At 36.2% G+C, this 21,026-nt stretch overlaps 1 protein-coding gene across 1 annotated transcript in view; it reads right to left on the reverse strand.

Annotated features, from left to right (window-relative positions):
• Positions 1 to 10,358, reverse strand: part of LOC123684400 (gamma-aminobutyric acid receptor alpha-like) — a 97,436-nt gene extending 87,078 nt beyond the window's left edge. The window contains exon 1 of the mRNA XM_045623646.1: positions 10,173 to 10,358. Within this exon, the coding sequence (XP_045479602.1) occupies positions 10,173 to 10,232 (60 nt within the window). The 5' untranslated portion in view covers positions 10,233 to 10,358. The remainder of the gene's footprint in view (positions 1 to 10,172) is intronic.
• Positions 10,359 to 21,026: the final 10,668 nt, after the last annotated feature.

The following is a 21,026-nucleotide window of genomic DNA, read 5'->3' on the forward strand; positions in this document are numbered from 1 at the left end:
ATGATAAATTCTTCAACAACGCATGAAACGGCGATTTTGACGTCGAAGGCAAGCATGGCAGTGGAAGAGAAAAGACGATGCAGAATTGGAGGCATTACTTGATCAAGACTCGTGTCAAACGCAACAAGAATTGGCAGGATCATTGCGAGTGACGCATCAAGCCATTTCAAAACGCCTGAAAGTCATAGGAATGATTCAGAAACAAGCAAATTGGGTGCCGTACTGGTTGAAGATGAGAGATGTTGAATAGCGTTTGTTTGCTTGTGAACAGCTGCTTGCAAGGCAAAGACGGAAGGAATTTTTGCATCGTATTGTGTCTGGAGACGAAAAATGGGTTCATTTTGATAATTCCAAGAGCAAAAAATCATGGGGATTTTCCGTCCAAGCTTCTACGTCGACGGCCAAACTGCATATTCACGGTTCCAAGGTCATGCTCAGTATCTGGTGGGACCTGCTCGGGGTAGTTTATCATGAGTTGTTAAAACCGACTGAAACAATCAAAGGCGATCGTTACGAACGCAATTAGTTCGTTTGAGCCGAGCATTGAAAGACTAACGCCCGCAATACAACGAGAGACTTGATAAAGTGATTTTACAGAATGACAATGCGCCCGAACCTATTTTGTGAAAGTGGACAATGTATACTTGGAAACGTTGAAATGGGAAGTTCTGCACCACCCGCCGTATTCTCCAGACGTTGCCTCCTCGGTCTATCACTTGTTCCGATCAATCGACCTAGCTGATCAGCACTTCCGGTCTTATGTAGAAATAAAAAATCGTATCGATTCGTGGATCGCTTCAACAGATGACAAGTTTTTTCAAGCTGAGATTCGTACGCTGCCCGAAAGATGGGAGAAAGTAGTGGCCCGCGATGGACAATACTTTGGATCATAAATGTATAACCAGTTTTTCACAATAAAAAGCCTTGAATTTGGGAAAAAACGGCGGCAAAGAAGTTGTACGCCTATGTAACATCACATTGATCCTTCAATCTCGTTCCATGAATTTATAAGAGAAAAAACCGAGCAATCAAGTAAAAACAAATATACTGTTTCAAAAACTTGGCAACACATAATAATGAAATTGAAAGGTTGTATTGCTTCGTTTTTACTCAATATAAAATTTTTTCACCGCGAAGTACTAGCGTTCCTGAGTTATAATTTTTTTAATATTCCCTAGGTTATGATACCTTAGAATACAGATCGAAGAAACGGAAAGTAAACATTTGTGCTCCATCCCGAATACAAGAAAGATGGAAGTTTACTAACGCCCATTACAATCGAGCTAGCCGATTGTGTGTGGGAGCCATAGGCGTGGAGAATCCTGATTTGATTATTGAATACTCTATCAGGAATCCTTTTTTCATAACTTCACAATAGCTAAATCATTAAACTGAGAAAAACATTCAACCTTTTGAAACACGACAGAAATTTTTTGAATACATCACATTGTAAACTATTTTTGAGTTTGAATTGATAATTTCAAAATCAATCAAATTATGGTACGCTACTGGTATAGTGTCCCGTCAGAAAAAGTGTGACGAATGTTGGCATCAAAACAAATGCATCAGTTACAAGGCGTATTCATTTCTCTTATTATTATTATTATGGTTGATTCGTTTTTACTGAATATAATATTTTTCACCACAAAGTGCTAATGTGAGTGAATTATGACTTTTTTAATATTCCCGAGTTATGTAACCATTATGCAAGTGTAGATATCTTCTTTTTACTACCACAAGCATCCGTGGCAGAGTGGTCAATGCGATGTCACATTGGCGCAGGTTCGACTCCCAAGAGATACTTTATTATTTTAATTTCATAAATCCATTTGCTTCAATGATCTGAAAGTTCTATGAGATAGAAGAGAATAATAAACCATAGTTAAAAGTTTGCAACGTTGTCCTACAATGTATGTTCCATTCAAAAGGTAGGTATTTGCTTGACTCATCTGAAACCCCTTCACGATTCAAGTGCAATTTATGTTTTTAATAGGAAATCTACATGCCTTTGATAAGAAGCGACACGCCATCTTTGAATTACGGTCACTAGATGTGTTGGCTTCGCTAGCTCGATCATTCTTATCAGTTTCACGCGCGGTTTGTTAAAACTTCCGGCTATTTTGAAATGTGAAATGTTATCCGAAGTGAGCTGCTCTAGATTTAATGGGAAAGGGATGAAAATATAAAAGTATCGAGTATAGAAAAAAATTGGAGAATGTTAAGCGAAGCAACGTTTAGTTGCTAGTTGCTAGAGAACTACACTGCGCAAAAGAATTAACGCACATTATGGAAATCTCTTTATTCTACAACTGAAGGTGTTCTCAATGATAATTATTTTTATCAGAATTATGCATGCATATGTTATCCACTTTCAACGTTTTTCTTCAATACAGATGTTTCTTCCCAGCAGGAATAAAAAAAGATGAGATTATCAGATTTTGAATGTATTGGCTCCATTCTGAAATCAGTAATTCTCAATCAATTTTAGTGATCAATAGTTTTTCTTTCGTTTGATTTTCTATACTCGATCGCTATGCAACGCGAAACACGCAATTTGACCCAAGAGGAATGTGCCCAAGCGGTAGTTTTGCGAGAAGAAGGGTGGACATACACAAGAATTGCAGAAAGGTTTGGAGTTTCCATACAGGTGTGTCCAGAATGTCAGCCTCTTCCCAATGAATATGCTCTTTCGCAAAATCCAAATGAGCCCTTCGAAGGGCTGGGGTAAGAGCTGGACCTCTTGCCGCAACACGAGGCCTTAAATCATATTCTCTGAGGCTATTTCTTATTGTCTGAGTGCTAATTTGCACCCCATGAGTTTGCTCAAGCTGATTTTGAAGGAGGCGAGCGGTTGCAAACCGTTGTCTCAACGAAGAAACTCTCAAGTAACGTTCTTGAATGGCAGTTGTTACCCGTGATCTACCCTGTCCTGGTCTTCTGACATTCATACCTGTCTCCCTGAATCGCTGCAACATTCTGGACACACTTGTATGGGAAACTCCAAACATTTCTGCAATTCTTGTGTATGTCCACCCTTCTTCTCGCAAAACTACCGCTTGGGCACATTCCTCTTGGGTCAAATTGCGTGTTTCGCGTTGCATAGCGATCGAGCGTAGAAAATCAAACGAAAGAAAAACTATTGATCACTAGAATTGATCGAGAACAACTGATTTCAGAATGGAGCCAATACATTCAAAATCTGATAATCTCATCTTTTTTTATTCCTTCTGGGAAAAATCATATGTATTGAAGAAAAACGTTGAAAGTGGATAACATATGCATGCATAATTCTGATAAAAATAATTATCATTGAGAACACCTTCAGTTGTAGAATAAATTTGAGATTTCCATAATGTGCGTTAATTTTTTTGCGCAGTGTATGTAGACCATAGTTGGACAGAAAATTTCATAGAATATAAGATGATCTTCATGTCGAACAGGAATCTGTGTTCGATGTGCTTCTATGAATTTTGAAAAATGCAAATTACTGCAAAACTAAATGAGCTAGAGCCTTGCGATGAGAAATATTTCATTTAGTACAACGAAAACATTACACGTTTGATATTTCATAACTGATCGTGGTCAATCCTTGTAAATATAGTCAACGCTGTTTCCCAAGTTATAAAGTGTTCAAAGTAAAAATAGCGATAAAAGCTACAAATTTAATGTAATAAATGTAGGCTTGGTTAATCGATCATCTAGAGGTATGATTCGATTACCTGGCCTTTCGTCTTTTTCTCCGTGACTTTGGATTTGTAATAATTAAACTCTTTTGAATTATTTACATCTATTTACAAAGCCACAATTATACAGTACAAACTCAGTATTGAGAAGATCCTAATTACGTCTTAATTAACAAGTTTCTCACTACGGTACTGAAATTCGTCTTTAACTCTAGTTTAATTACTCGAAACGTCTTCGTTTATCACGTCTTCGTCGTACTTCGAATTTTCGGTCGTCTCGTCTTTGATTTGTTCGCGACTCGTCTTAATCTAGTCCGCGAACCGTCTTTACGTCGTACGTCTTAAGTTGACCGACCGAACTTGTTCTGTCTCCCGTCTTAGACTTAACTTCAACTTCACCCGTCTTCGGCTCAATTTGAACTGTGCTCTCTGCCGATTGGAACTACCCTCTCTCGAATATCGACCTCCCTTCTCTCGGTTTGACCACACCCTTAGGGGAAAGTACCATCCCCTAGTCCAATAAGAGCTTTGTCGTACCGCCCACAAAGATCTTCGCGGATTCCTGGAAATCGAATATTCTTGAAGGAATAGAATCTGATACTCAGATGTAACACATCTGGTACAACCGTCTTGTTCTCGAACTTTCCCAACCCCAGTAAGTCTCTTAAGATTTACAACCGACATGACACATCTTCGACACCCCGAAGAATTACACATCCTTTTTACATTATGTACAATAACAATTCGTTCCTTGTGAATTCATTGAAAATGTCATGCTCTTGACACTTGAAGAAATTAATAGGTCTCCAAGCATCCGGTTGACCATCTCAATTAGTTACAGGGAAACAATAATTGGATCCTACATATAATCATAACTTTCCCAGGGAATTTATTTGAATAGTTTTTTAGGTACTTTGCAGCTAAAAGGCTTTTACCTTGATCGCTAAGATTTTGTTTAAGGGGTATTGATCATCTCAGCTTATGACTTACATGCGACTAGGCAGAAAATGTTTCTGCCCAGTTATCAACCGATAACTATTTTTTTTACATTCAGGTGCCTAGGCCTTTCATATGAGTGATATTCAAAAAAAAAGCTATGGACAGCGGACGGGCGGATTTTTTCATTCGATTTTTAGATTCTACACAATCTTATACTGTGAAAACGTCAAGGGGATTAAAATGTTTCTTTATCGAACGATTCCAAAATCTCATCACTTGAAACACCAAACAAAAAATTAATCTAAATTCCAAAATCTAGAGAGATCATCCGCAACCAAGCTTGTATTTAATTTTTGATCCCTCGTCTAACATCTCAAAACAGCTCAGAGGCCCAAGAACTCACATTGACGTAGGAAAGATATTAGATTCTCTTCCTCGCATTTTCAATTTGTACGTTTATTGTTCATCCTTCACACTTGAAGTGTAAATGAAACTTTCGCCCTACGTGTTTTATCTTGACTGACGGAAAATTTAACGATATTAATTTTTTATGCTGTAATTTAACGCCCCTATTCTTCGATTAGAGAGTCGCTTCTGGGGATAGGGGTGAATTTATGCCGAGATTATGAAATATCAATCTTATTCTAATCTGTTATTTGATTCAATTTCATCAGAGAAGAATGATACTATGTTGTAGATGGAATCAATAAGAACAGTTATTATACCCGAGGATAAAACGATATAACAAAATAATTTTCACGAATATTTTAATGTTTGTGATTATCGCGATTATTTACGAGAAGAAAAACAATAATTTTTCTTCTCGTAAATAAGTCATTACATTCTTCTAAAGTAAAAGAATGTAAAGGGTGTTTTTTTTTTAGAGCTATAGAACTTTAAATTGCAATAAAACAACGATGGATTATTCGATTTACATGAATTTTATTTATCCGCAAGATAATTTTGTGGCATTACATTTTAAATATGATTTCTGGCATATGACCGCCACGGCTGGCTCGGATGTAGTCCAATCTGGACGTCCAATTTTCGATGACTTTTTCCAACATTTGTGGCCATATATCGGCAATAACACGGTGAATGTTGTCTTCCAAATGGTCAAGGGTTTGTGGCTTATCCGCATAGACCATTGACTTTACATAGCCTCACAGAAAGTTGTCTAGCGGTGTTAAATCACAAGATCTTGGAGGCCAATTCACAGGTCCAAAACGTGAAATTAGGCGGTCACCAAATGTGTCTTTCAATAAATCGATTGTGGCACGAGCTGTGTGACATGCTGCGCCGCCTTGTTGGAACCACAGCTCCTGGACATCATGGTTGTTCAATTCAGGAATGAAAAAGTTAGTAATCATGGCTCTATACCGATCACCATTGACTGTAACGTTCTGGCCATCATCGTTTTTGAAGAAGTACGGACCAATGATTCCACCAGCCCATAAAGCGCACTAAACAGTCAGTTTTTCTGGATGTAACGGTGTTTCGACATACACTTGAGGATTAGCTTCACTCCAAATGCGGCAGTTTTGTTTGTTGACGTAGCCATTCAACCGGAAGTGCGCTTCATCGCCAAACAAAATAAAATGGACGTAGTGCGCGATACGTATTCCGCACAGAACCATTATTTTCGAAATAAAATTGCACTATTTGCAAGCGTTGTTCAGGCGTGAGTCTATTCATGATGAATTACCAAACCAAACTGAGAAGAAACCACTTAACAGCTGTTCAATCGGTCGCCATCTTGAACAGTAATGCCAACTTAAAGTTATATACCTCGAAAAAAACACCCTATAGTTACGAAAATTGAAGCGTCTCAAAACGTCAATGAGTCTGAAGATGTCAAAATTAGACATACAAATTAGAAAACCATTTTAAGATATTTGTTTTTGTCACAAAATAACGATGAAATCGATGAAATTCAACTGGAATTGCTGATTCAATTATAACAGTTCGTCGCCGAGTGCAGTGGAGAAGAACGATTTAATTAATGTAGACTGCATTAATTAACTTGACCATAACCTCGGTTGATATGGCGACCAAGGTGTCAATTAGTAGTTACTTAGTCTTGCGACAGAACATTCATTAGGGTATCTTCTGTTTCCTGTTCAGTTCAAGGTTCCGATTTATGATTTTTGCGATTGGTATACAGGGTGGCCTCTTTTTCGATGGGATTGTATTGGTAACTTGGTATTACATTTAGGTACCTTTAGTTTAATTAACAACCTGCAATACATTTCGATGAGAAAATCAACTTACTCATCTTGAACTAAATGGAACATATCAGAATCAAATCAAGAAACAAGTAATAATTATTTACATATTTGAATTCATAAACGAATTATGATTTAATGAAAGAAAAATCGAATGATTATTCGAAAGTAAATGAAAATGAATGAAGTAATTGTTCGAAATGTCCACCATTTTGTAAAATGCACTTAACGGTTCTGGAACCCATACTTCTTATACATTTGTTCCAATACATTCTCAATCTTCTCGCAAGAAATCACTATTGTTGGATTTATCATTTGTTCCGTTGAAACAAATTACAGAATCGAACTTGATTATGATATCATTGCGATATAATTTTTGCAAGGCTTGGTATTCGAATTTAAAATAATTGTATTCGCGTCTCTTGACTATTTTATTAACAGCAGTTTTTGATAAATTGCATTCACTACAGATCCGACCCAAAGAAAATTGGATAAGGGTCCAAATCACCTAGAAATCAACTTTGAATGACGTATGATATAGCGTTGAATTCAGCGTTAAAAGTTATTTTGAAAAGTGTCACAAAATATACAGGTCCGTATTGAAAAAAATGTTGTTGAGGGTGGCCCAGAGAGCACGAAACGTTGAATACGAAATCTGATTACGTCAAATTGAGAACAATTTACTGACGAATAAAAAATTCATGTAACATTTTTTGATAATATTTGAAATAAAGTGGGAAAAAAAGAAAAATCAAAATGACGGAATTTAATTTTTTTATGATATCTCAATAACCGGCCCTGATAATTTCGATTTGTTTGAACTGCTTGATAAAGCTTCTATGCATGCAACTTTTTCTCCATTTGACCGACCTCCTAACTCTTATGGTTTAAAAGTTACCAATACAATCCCATTAAAAAAGTGGCCACCCTGTATTACAAGGACATCAAGAAACGGACGCATTCGCCATTTTGTACTTACTTAAACATTATTGAATCGCATCACTGACTTGTAATGTTTTCCATGTAAAATGAATGTTAGTTTATGAAGAAACAGCATGTTGTAAATATGCAGTTATCTTCATCAAATAAATATCAATAAGAAAAGTTATTATAAAGGAGTAAAAAATTCTCAATAAAATTAATATACTGAATTTTTCGGTGAAATAGACAAATCCAGCCGGCGCGGCGTCTCCCAATAAAAATATCAAACCCACCGCCAAAAAAAAAACAAGCCCAATCCGAAGCAATAACACAAAAAAAAAATTACCCTAGAAGAACAATACAGGAGTCTTTCCTTTATGAAATGAAGCATTTGATTTGTTCCAACTATCTCATAAAAATAGCAGCAGTCTTTAGTGGGATATTGATTGTTGTCATTATAATGGGACTAATTTGTGAAAACTTGTTTAAACATGGGCTTTATGGGAAATCTGGACTTTTCAAAATAGAATGTTATGTCGATTTTAATGAAGTATCTTCTTATTATAAGAGCTGTGTCAAAGCTCAGTAAGTTGTTATCGAATAGAAGAGTTGAGGTGAGCTTATTCAAATAACTTTATTTTCAAACTAAGTTGGCTAGTATTTCAATTCTAAAATCTGAGACATGACATCATAGTAAATATTCATTTCTGTGGTTTTTTTCCAAAGCAGAACAGAGTTGCATTCAGCTAAAGTACCCAATTTTTCGAATTTCACAGATAATTTTTTTTTTTAAGATCAAGTTACTCGAAAACGGCGCTTTGTAGGAGAAAATATGAAGAATACTTTCATTTTTCAAATTAACCAAATATTGTTCAATGAACGTTCAAATTACTTTTAAGAGTTGGGTTCTTCGAATTTCTGGTATTTTATGTGATGTAATGTTCATAATGAAGAAACTGAAAGATGTGTAGGGAATCTTGTGTTCGGAGAAGATGTATCACATCAAGGAAAAGCTATATTCCAAAAATCATTTTCTTCAATAGAACCGTCTACGAGATATAGCTGAAAATCACATTTTTTTATCGATTTTCAACAGCCTGTATCTTTGTAACCGTGACCTCAGGAATCTTCGGTTGAAATAGGGTAAATGCACTGGTTAGCCGACCGGCCCTGGTTCTCGACCATTCCGTGATTTGAGATAAAATAATAATAAAAATATATCATATAGTGCAAAATATTTTCGCGGTACGTGTTCTCGACCATTCTACGCTTCCAAGATAGTTTGCATAGTAGTGGTATAGGTCAAAGTTTTCGCGCTAAAAATTAGTTTATAATTGTCTATCATTGAAAAGGGTTCTTTCTCGTCCTCTCTTAGAAAAGTGCTTTGTGATATATGACCAGAAAATAGTAATTATTTCTTATTTTAAATGAATTATGTGTGTATATTTTGTTCCATATCAACTATAAGATATATTTTCGAGTGTATTTCAATCAAAAAGCAAATAAATGTATATTTTTCTGTTCAATATTCGGCGGTCGCGAACTGGTATTGGAAAATTTGTATCTTTTATTTCTCGACCAAAGTGGTCGAGAACCAATATGTTGCTTCATTGTTTATTTCAACTGATATAATTCTGTTGAATCATTTTCGTTTTTTTTCGATACCTTGATTCATTTATATATCTACTTTCTGAATATTAGTTTGCGACTACCGAATTAACGTTGAAACACTTATTTTTACCCTTTATTTATTCGCGGTCGAGAACCAATTTGATTGTACTTAATTCTCGACCACTGGTGGTCGGTGTTTTATATTTTATTTACTCATTAGTTTCTAAATAGATATTAAGAGCAAAATAACCAAATAATGTTGTATGAGTTGCTATTCTGAAATATTTATAGAAAGTGTAAACTTTTGCAAAATATTTTTTTTTTACGTTCCGAGTGTTTCTTACTTGATTACCTCATCTGAAATCCACCTGAGTGATAGGTAGTGATGTCGATGGTACGGTGGAAAAGTAAGAACTAATCAGTCATCTCGCTCTAAAGTTTTTTATAAAATTTTTAAGTGGAGCGGCCACTACTATTAGTGGTCGAAAACTAACACAAAAATGGTCGAGAACTCTGCGGCGTGGTCGAGAACAGAAGGTTATTGAGATTTTCTATATCTTTTCACATTTCAAAGGTTAAATGCGGAAAGAACGCTTAAAATTATATGACAAATCATTTAAAACTCGACAAAGAATGGATGAACACCAACACCATTAAAATTTGATAAGTTTATGTGTGAAAAAATCGTGCTCGAAATCGATGTTTCTGTTAACTGATCGAGAACCAGTGCATTTACCCTATATGTACAAGTCAAAGACTCACCCTGTATAAAAAAAAATTCTTCCGGACTCACCTCGACTCCAACACCCGAAACTTTCCTATGATAGACCGTCGTCCGTCGTCCCGACCTCATAAAACGGTTGAAAAAAACTGGGGGGAGACTCGTCTCTAGTAACGGGACACTTCAACGGGGCATCGCGGCACCGCCACTGACTGAGAGGGGGTTGAAAGGCGACCGAGTCACAACGACACCGCGTTTATATTAAATTGCCGATTCGACACCGCGCCACCGTTGAGTTGAGAAGATCGGCGAGCCGGAATTTATGAAGGAGTCGCGCATACGCCATCAAGCGCTCGTCGGACGTCGAGAAGCGCGGACAGCGAAAGTCGAATCTGCGTCCGACCAGTGGTAATCGCCGTTTTTACGGGTAACGGTAAGGGTAATTGGGAATTAGGGGGTGTTGGATTAGTATAAAAGAGTCTTCTATTGAGAAGAAAGATGTGGGAATTGTTATTCATACAACAAGATATAAAGCTACTGTTTTTACGGTTTTATGAACCTTTACATTCGAGTTGTATAGATAATGGGCTAGTTTAGTGATGTTGATAATACTATATTTGACACGATAGAATTAAAATATAGAGCAAAACTGATAAATCAGTGAAAACATTTTGAAAATCCATCAATAAATGACTGAGAAATAGATTATTTAAATTTACGTATTTTAGCGCGGAACGTCTTTGGTCTCCGACTCGTCTGTGACGTCACGCCACTTGCCTGTGATCGCTACACCATAAATAACGTTTAAATACTTAGCCGCGCCAAGGCTCTCGCGCCGTTTGTAGTTGTACAGTGTAATTTTAACTCGAGTTTTGTTTTTATGTCACCATAATGGAAGAAGGCTTCGTGAAAGGACAAAGTTATTTTTACTCAATAACTTATTTCAAACCATTTTACACCTTAGTATTTGTATTATCAGAAATAGACAGCTAGTACTGATAGGTACTTACATCAAAATGATCTTCACACACATATGAAGTAGTTTTAGGTCCAATTAAGTCACGCCTCATTAATTTGCACCACTTCTTCCTTTGATTCATGTCATTTGGTACAGAAAAAAACAATTTATTGGGGTTTTTAATTGTCGTGCTTGCACACAAAGGCACAATACAATATTTGTAGGATTTTTTTTTATTTCAGCCATCGTGTAACGAACAAAACACGACACGAATGGCACAAGTGATTGTACACCAATGAATTCGTAAGCACTCTGCGAATACCAGTCGCCTCGTGTAAGTGGCGTGACGTCACACACTAGACTATGAAATTATTCTTCCAAGCGCAACTTCAAAGTCCCATAACTTTTTCATTTCCACATTTTTGTTTCATTTCACTTAAATTTTTAGAATTAATCAACAAAAAAATGAAAACTAGTCCATTGTCCCAAAAACATTGGTTTTCATATAGCTCGCTCGCATATTCAGATGTTGCAGCCAAGATATCCAGTCGAATTATGCCGAATAGCGATTCATATGTCAGTCTCGATGCACACGAGCGATCGTTTCGCGGCGTGCACGCTGCGATATTGCAGCTAGCACGTCGTTCAGAAAATTGAGTCTCGATTCACACAGACAATTTTTTTCCCGCTACGAATCTTCAGTAATTCCTCTCCTCCAAGTATCGATGCATCCTGCTAGATATCGGTCTTGTGAACCACCCAATTCATTCACGTGTAGATACTGCTTAACCGCGCTGACGAGATTTTCACGCTAAAATGCGAGATTTTTTTTGCTAAAATGGATGTGATTAAACTGATGAAAATTGTTAGTTTCAATTGAAAATTAATCAAACAATCCTTCTATTTGATGATTGCAAAGACTAAGATATCGAGATATGTAAGAAAAAAATTTAATGGTATAAGCCTGTTCTTTTGGCGCGTGCCATTAGTTTACTATGTGAGGTTATAAGTGAAATTAGAGGGATGTGGTTTTCGGCCTGTTTCTCAAAAAACAAAGAACTTCGGAAAATGCATCTTTTGTTTCTCGAAAAAGTAGCACATGGTTGCGAAAACCGCAGCCCTCTAGTTGTACTTATAACGGAGATACCTGCAACCATAATGAAAAATGTACACCCTGTACAGTGTCGTAGAAATATTAGTTAAAATGAACTATTTCAGTGTTGATTATAAAGATGGACACATTGTCTATTTTGTATTCTTCTTTATCGTAGGCACTAACCATTTTCGATTCGTTTTCTCTGCTGGTCCTATAGCTGCGCTGATGAGATTTAATAGGTTGAAACGCGTCTGGATTTGTAGATAGAATATAAAATTGTGTCTTGACATTATATACTATATTAAACTCGTAAGCGCTCCTCCCACCGAAAATCGAACGATTTTGGACCGATTTTGCGGTCGAGTGTTCTCGGCTCTGGGAGAGATACGAGAAAAACTAAAAGTACGGGAAGAAAGAGAAAATGTCGAATTAACTCCCGCGGATATTCCCGTTTCCCGATTTTTCGGGATTACCTGGGAATGAACGGATGAAGTTTGGGAAATTTCCCGACGAATTTCCAGATTCACGTCGACGTGAACGACCAATAGGAAAATACTACGATGTCCTTGGTTAGCAACGGGCCTAGCAACGTCCGCGGCAATAGACGTTTCTAGAATATTTCTAATTGTCGATCGAACCAGAAATAATGATCAATTCAGTTAATTATATCGATTCAATTACAGAAATTCCATATTTGACTAAAATATCGATACTAAATATGCCCCGATGGATGCTTTTCGAATTTTAGAAGCTGCAATAAGTCAATACTTGGACAGAAGACGACAAATGTCAAAATTTATTCATGCCGTGATTTCTTTCCATAATTATGATATAAATACGAAACGTCAGATGATATTCGACTAGAAACATTGAAATTTGGACGAATTCAGAGGGAAAATTCAAGAAACGATGATTCAGATTCGATTCAGATCCGTTTTTCGAGGTATATTTGATGATATTTTCAAACAGAATCATTTTGTGGCAGTCGAATACATTGGTTTGCTGAAGCTTCTATAGGAGTCATTTTGGTTATTTGAAGTGTTTTCAACGAGATATTCAAGCAAATAATGAACGGAAATGGTAGGAAACGTCCTTTTCTGATGGTATTTTTGCATTTTGTTGAGATTTTCATGGAAATTGGTGAAATCTTATAGCATTCCGTTTCATGTAAGTTGTCAAGGAGAGACTTGAATTTTTCATATAGGACTGATAAATCGGTAGGTACAGATATAAATATTCGATTTCCTTCATATCTAACGGTTTTTTAGACGAAAATCATGAAAATTATTCATATTTATAGAATCTCTGAAACCTGTGATTTTGATGATTCCCTATAAGTAGCACAAATGCACCAAATTACGTAATGCCATTGTGGCCGGGTGGTTAAGGATGCGGTCGAATGATATGAAGCCTCTATGGGCTGCAAGTTCAAATCTCGCTGCTGGTTGAAATTTTTTTCTTATTTTTTCGCCACTTATTAATTTTTATATTATTTGGCAGTGAATACTTTGTAATAGTGAAATGGATCAAATGAAGTCAATGATGATTTTAAAATAATAGGGATTCCCACATTCCCATTTCATACAGGGGGTACAATTTTCAAGCGTCAATTATTTATACATTTCTGGAAAATCGAGACCTTATAAATCTGAAAATTGGAATTAGAGCTTCAGGTTAGTTTTCTTTTGCATAATTTGCGAAGATATACGTGCGATGAATATTTTTTATACAGAGTGCACAATTTCCGAGTTCCAATTGGACGACTCTGAATAACTGAAACCTGTTGAAATCTGATTGTTGAGATCTTAGATCCAGGTTATTTTTTTTACATAATTCTTGGAGGTATACACTGAGTGGTTGACGATTTCATACAGGGTGTATTATTTTTGAGTGGCAATCAGACATTTATGCAAAATTGTAACCTATTGAAACATCGGATTATCAGCTTAAGGTTATTCTTCTTTTGCATAATTTGTGAGAAAATATATAATAATTGATTTAAAATTATATAGGGTGTATAAAATTGGGATACCAATTTGATATTTTTGGAAAAATAGGCAACCTGAAATCTATAAATTTGGATAACAGCTTTAGGTTAGTCTTCTTTCTTTTACATAATTCGCGAAAATAAGTATGAATGGAGTTAATACAGTGTGTACAATTTAGCATGTCCCAATTAGACATTCCTGAAGAATTCATTCCGCATGGAATTCGAAAATTGGTTTCATAGCATTTGCTTTTTCTGCCATCTTGAAGGTATTCGATTAACGAGTCGGGCATGTCCATTGGTGTTTTTGGTTCCTTTTTTGTGTTTCAACAATAACTTCATATACAGGATGTTTCATGTCGACTTGATCAAAATTATTCCTCAAATTACATACAGACTGTGCGTTGCTAACGCGTATTTATGGAATTACTGAAACCTTTGAGTCTCGCTGTATATTAGTCCGATATCGATAATACAGGAGGTATGCAGTATTTGAATGAATTTTATATAGGGTGTACATCTAGATCTGTGGCCAATGCAGATCTATGGACAAAGAGGATCTATGGGCTATGTAGATCTACCTACAAGGTGTATCTACGGGCAAAGCGGATCTGTGGGCAACATTGATCTACCTACAAGGTTGATCTATGGGCTACATTGATCTACCTACAAGGTAGATCTACGGCGCGTACTAGTATTTTATTAAAGAAGTTTGAACGTTTTTGTTAGTTTCTAAACTCAAGGCCTTTGGCCAACGGCCGTTTCGAGGTGAAAAACTAAAATGATGAACCAATAAAATCCGTAAATTTCCCATAGTTGAGGCGTATTGATAAGTGAATATACTACTAACGACTACTTGTGATCATTTCCATAGTAACATTCTTGGACGTTCGCCAAAAAATAAAAGTGAAGCTCAGTGAAATGTTATGAAGGTTTGCTGAGTCTACTTGATGAAGCATTGAAAGACAAACGGCCATGACAATGCTCGACCCCGTGTTGCAAAAGTGGTCAAGACATACTTGGAAACGTTGAAATGGGAAGTCCTACCCCACCCGCCGTATTCTTCAGACGTTGCTCCCTCGGACTATCACTTATTTCGATCAATGGCAAACGGCCTGGCCGACCAGCACTTCCAGTCTTATGAAGAAGTGAAAAATTGGTTCGATTCGTGGATCGCTTCAAAAGATGATCAGTTTTTTCAACGCTACAGGAAAGATGGGAGAAAGTAGTGGGCAGCGATGGACAATGCTTTGAATCATTAATGTATTACCAGTTTTTCACACTAAAACATCGAATTTGGCAAAAAACTGCGGAAGCAAAGTTGTACGCCTATTCAGGGTGTTTCATTGGGAAACGGAAATACTTTACACAGGTGCATAGGTGGCACCAAGGCGGTTCTGGAGATACTCCATTTATTGGGTCTTACTGTCTTCGTAGTCGAGATACAGTGTGTTTTATGTATTTCGCCTGTTTCTTTCTGAGGAACCACCCGGTATATTTTCTTCATATTTGGTAAATATGTTCCTAATTGAGAGCCCAAACGTGTCATTCACTAACTTCCTTGAAAATCCAGATCCGGGTTAACAAAAAATTATGAATCGTTTGAATCCTCGAAACAACACCCTGTACATCGGAATTTTGAAAATATGTGTTGATATTCGGAAACACCACTGAAAACTAAACTGAGACGTGTACTTCAAATTTTCGCGCAGACAGTTTTACTGCAGAAATTTTCAAAGTAAAAGTGAAGTTTTCAAGAACTTGGATATCTGAAAGTGGTTTGAAGTGACTTTCAACAATGAATTATCAAAAATATTGAATCCATAATTATTTCAAGATTACTTTGTAATTCATTTCAACATTATCTCCAGAACCGCCTTGGTGCCACCTATGCGCCTGTGAAGTATTTCCGTTTCCCAACGAAACACCCTGTATGTATACAATTGAGGGATACCACAAAAACTCATAACTCGATTTCAGTGTTTTTCTGTTCTATTTTTACCAAATATCGTGTACGTATCTCCCATCCCAGATTGGGAGAAAAGCGCTGAGGAAGCGAACGACGTACTATCCAATTTCTCTAAGCCCTTATTTTTCGGCTTGTTCAGGTGAAAGAAAGGGATTGGGTATAGGACAGATTTCTCTTCGAATTAATCGCGTGTAGATACTCGGTAATAATGTATCCTTCCCATACATTTTTTATTTCAGCGCAGTCGTTGTAGCAACTTCTCATTATCCTTGCTAGAATAATTCAGGTATTCATCTCCTGGTGGTGTTTCGGGTTTCACGGGAATATCTAGCTGAATATCCCTCGTTTTTTGGGTTAAGAGGGAACCGATTATTATGCGATTCATCCCAATTTGGAAGGAAAACCAGGAACTTTAAGGAAAGTTCTTAACGAATACGATACTTTCGTATTCGATTCGTTTGGTTCAATTGGTTTAGGAATCCTGGGAAATTTGGATGTGGATTTTTTTAGGCATGAGCATAAAATTTGAATATAAAATTTATTTTCTAGTCAGGTCCATAATTTTCAGGATCACATGAAATGCAAAATACATAATGATTCAGCGCGATGGCCTATTAGTCTTTCATAGAAAAGCAATCATAATTTGAGCTGAAAATTTGCCTGTTGAGGTTTGAGACAATCTTTCTCCCCGAAATATCAGATCTCTTCAACTTCCGGTTATACCGGAAACAGACTACCACGTCCTTATTTCAAATGGCAGACCCAGTATATATCATTAGATGGCTTTTTTGGTCCCTAATAAAAAAAAATCACCTTGAGATCAGAAGAAAGTGGTACTCATCATAATTTTTTCTTGTAATTTTCATTTGAATTTACTTGATTTTTGAGAACAAATGTGTGATTTCTTGTTGTAAACTCAACTCCAGATGAAAATTCCATTCTCCTTGTATATTATTGTGTGATTATACAACTCATGTTCTGATGAATCAATAGAATCCGTAAATTTCCTTTTGTTACGGCATATTGATAAGTGAATATACCACTTGACGACGTAGTATAATCGTTTTGGTGTTTCGCCTCCTGCAATATTGTGATCATTTCTATAGTAACATTCTTGGACGTTCGCCAAAAAATAAAAGTCAAGCTCAGTTAAATGTCATTGAATTATCAAAATGCAAAAATGCAGAAAACAGCAAACCAAGTTTTTGGGATGCACTTTTGGCAATTGATCTCACGTGATCTTCCCAAGAAATGTTATTGCTGATAGTAATACCAAGCATCGAGATGGATTACTTCAAAGGTATAGTTACTCCTGACAAGCTTATGTTGGGCATACTAAGATCAGCCTTTCTAGAGAAAAGACATGTTTGTGTTTTGTCTGCATTGAAATCCACCAAGTTATTGGATCCCCATTCAAGAATTATTGCCTAGTCCATATTTATGTTATTAACATTTCATTCTCATTCGTTACTGATTTGGCGGGAGTTATATACCTCGTTCGAAGACACCTAACAACAAGATAAGCAGACTAATGAACCGAAGATATGTGTAACCTGACCGCTTCGTGGAAGATGGCTAAGTCCGCAATCCTTTCCAGCGTCACGGACGCTTTAGCTTATCTCAGTCTGTAATTAACATCTAATACACTTGTATTTGATATCAATAAAATTCTATCGCAGAATTGACTTGTAATTGCAATTGTAATATTGAAGATTTTAAAAACGAACTTACTGGACCAAAATACGTAAGTCGGGCTGGTATTGGAGCCCTGGAAGAGAAGGTGGTATGGAGGGTACTATCATCCGCAAAACTTTGTACTGGACATGAAGTTGCTCCCAACAGATCATTGATGTGAAGTAGAAATAGTGTTGGTGAGAGAATTGATCCCTGCGGAACACATTTATGATTAGAGAGTCAGATGAAACTCCATCGACAACCACATGAAGAGATCTGCCTGGGAGAAAACTAGCTAGCAAGAATCCAAGAATCTAATATCCAAGAATCGGTGAATCTAATTCCACCGAACAATCCTATAAAAAGAAACAAGAATCGAACCTTCTTCGAGTCTGAAAAATCAGCAAAAAAAAAACCAACCACCGTCCATATAATTAATCCCCCTACCGTGAAAACCCTGGAAAATTTGAATATTGCATCTCGTATCCGCGGCTTTTCCTCCTTGCGAGGGCAAATACATACCTAGCAACATCAGATGCAACGGCAGACATACCGAATGTGCGGGAAATACAGATTTGGCATGGAATTATGCCGCGCAACATCGTCATTCATGACCGGTTTTCAATTCATCGGCTTTCCCTGCAAATCTGGAGCCCGTGCCGGAAGAATATTTCGGGATGGATATGAGGCAACACAATTTTTCGATGTATGGATACGAGAAGATTGATTTAATTCAATTTCGTGATATCTGCTAAGTGGTTGGAACACGCGAATATGTCCCTCTGTCGGGAGAACCACTAGAAATGTGCTATAGAATCGGGAAAAAGCTTCGATATATTCCATATTTTATGGCTGGACCATTGGTGGAGATGCGGATTGTCTCGTAAGATTAGGGGTTGATCCACTCGTATAGGGTGGAGCGATAGTTCTTATACTTACAATTTAAGACGAAAAATGAATTCGTTGTGTTGATTTGAGATTCGTATGCGAATTAGGGTAACCGACCTTTCAGTTATCGAGGAAGAACTTGAAATGAGGAAAAACTGCAATTTCTAACTATGTAGTCTGTGATTTTCGGACAACACAGAAAGAAACTAAAATTCGATGTTTTAATAACTAAATTTTACATTTAATGAATTGTAATTGGGAATGTTGGGAAATTCATAAACCAATAAAATTTTCAATTACGAGTAATTCATGAAATATCAAATTTAGTCATAGAAACATCGAATTTCAGTTTTGTTTTCCGAAAAAGTCACAGACTACTCCACATAGTAATAAATTGCGGTGTTTCCTCATTTGAAGTTCTTCCTCAGTAACTCTTACAGTATTTACTTTAGGTGTAGGGTTTGCTTTAGTAACCTCCCCGCTACTATCTGGCAGCAGGTCAGCAGTAGCAGTTCAGGAATAGGACATTCCCCTGGAGGTTTAAACCTGTAGACCTATACAAGTGAAAAGATATGTAGATATTCTTGGGATATAGGATAGAGAACTGAAGATCAAACTGGTTGCTGTTCTGAAAGGTTGTCTTCTAGCTAATCGATCCTACATTTCAATTTATTTACTCTATACCTAATAGTTAATAGAAAGAAAGAAAAAAAATCTATCAAGAAATGTTTTCGAAATTCGTTCTATTAAATGCTTATCAAAATTGGGCTAATCGAAAAATTATATTCGAGTATTGAGCCAACATTAAATACTTTCAGTTGGAGAATTTGATAACCTGAATTCTCTTGGCAATCCAAAATCCCCATTAGCGACCGTGAATTATTATATTCTGCGCTTCCGTAAAAGAAGAAGAAAAAGAATGATTGAAATGATATAAGTTATCAATGCAATGCAGTTCATGACATAATTCTATCAGACGTCGAATTGAGCTGAAACTAATATCTGAGGCACTTAATATTTCATAGGAAAGCATCATATTCACTTCAATTTGGACATGTGGAAAATTTCTTCGAAATAAATCTCCAAATGTCAGAATGTTCAACAGAAGCGTGCAAAGGTAGAAGTATCGAGTTCGATATACAGTGTAATTTGAAAAAGACTCAAGTTCCTTGAAACGTGTTGTTATTATTTTGATTTTATTTCTACGATCCAGAAACACAACAGCAATAGATGCTCTAGTTCTCTATGACCTAAAAAATTTCATATAAAATAAGAGTTGAAGCTATCGAAGGTCTGGTTTGCAGAACGGAAAAAAAATTGGATTTTGCAGGTATGTTCTAATAAATGAGTCTAGAGACTCTTGAGAGAAACTTATTTAATAGTTACTAATAAGTTTATATTGAATAATGAAATATTTTTACTCTCAAATAGGTATCAACTACATAATTGTATAGTAGGGTAAACATAATATCGTCAAAATATGAATTTTGGCTTTGGCTGTACAGAGTGTACCGAATTCAATGCTCACTAAGAGCATCCCGAGAACTATAAGACTTTTAGAAAAAAATATTCAAGCATCTTTGATCTCTCTCTTCGAAATTATAAGATGTCAGAAATCAGGTCGTGAATATTTTGCATCGAGATGTTCTTAGTGATCATCGAATTTGGAATACCCTGTACATAATCGACATAATTGTGATGAAATATCATGACCAGGTTAAAAGAAAGTAAAAGTAATTCTAAAAATGAAACCCTAAATTATATAATTTCGAGTAAATTGAAGTAGCCTTTATGTTTAACAAAATAGTAAATTCAAGTAGTCTTTATGTTTAACAAATTCGAGATGAAACATGCTCAAGTTCAATTTTGCCGATAATTTAAATCTTAATTAGTATCTGAAACCATTCAAACTTGACCATGACAAGCTTCAGGTCTGTATAAATTAAAATTCGTAGAAATGTCCCGAAACTGTAATTAATATTCAACAACATACTCACGTAGTGGTGCTAGTCTGCAAATTATATACATTTTCGCATCAATTATTTCGAAACAGGGCCGTATTGTATATGTGGAAACATCGAAATTTCACAATATTATAAAGGGTAAAGGGTTCTCGATTTCATTTTGAAATTTTTGTAACGGCAAACACTGTGTACTATTTTTTAACATTTCTTATGTCATTTGTATTCAATAGGTTATACCTTTCAATTATGACAACAACCTCTGAAAATTGTTAAATTGTTTTAATTAAGTCAGTGCTTATTTGTATACCGAGAAAAATTTGAGAGAAATTCGTGGGCGAATTGTTTAGTTAATCGACTCATTATTTGTCGTATTGTAGACAAATTTGAGAG

The sequence above is a fragment of the Harmonia axyridis genome, chromosome 7 (assembly GCF_914767665.1).
Source record: "Harmonia axyridis chromosome 7, icHarAxyr1.1, whole genome shotgun sequence".
Lineage (NCBI taxonomy): Eukaryota > Metazoa > Arthropoda > Insecta > Coleoptera > Coccinellidae > Harmonia > Harmonia axyridis.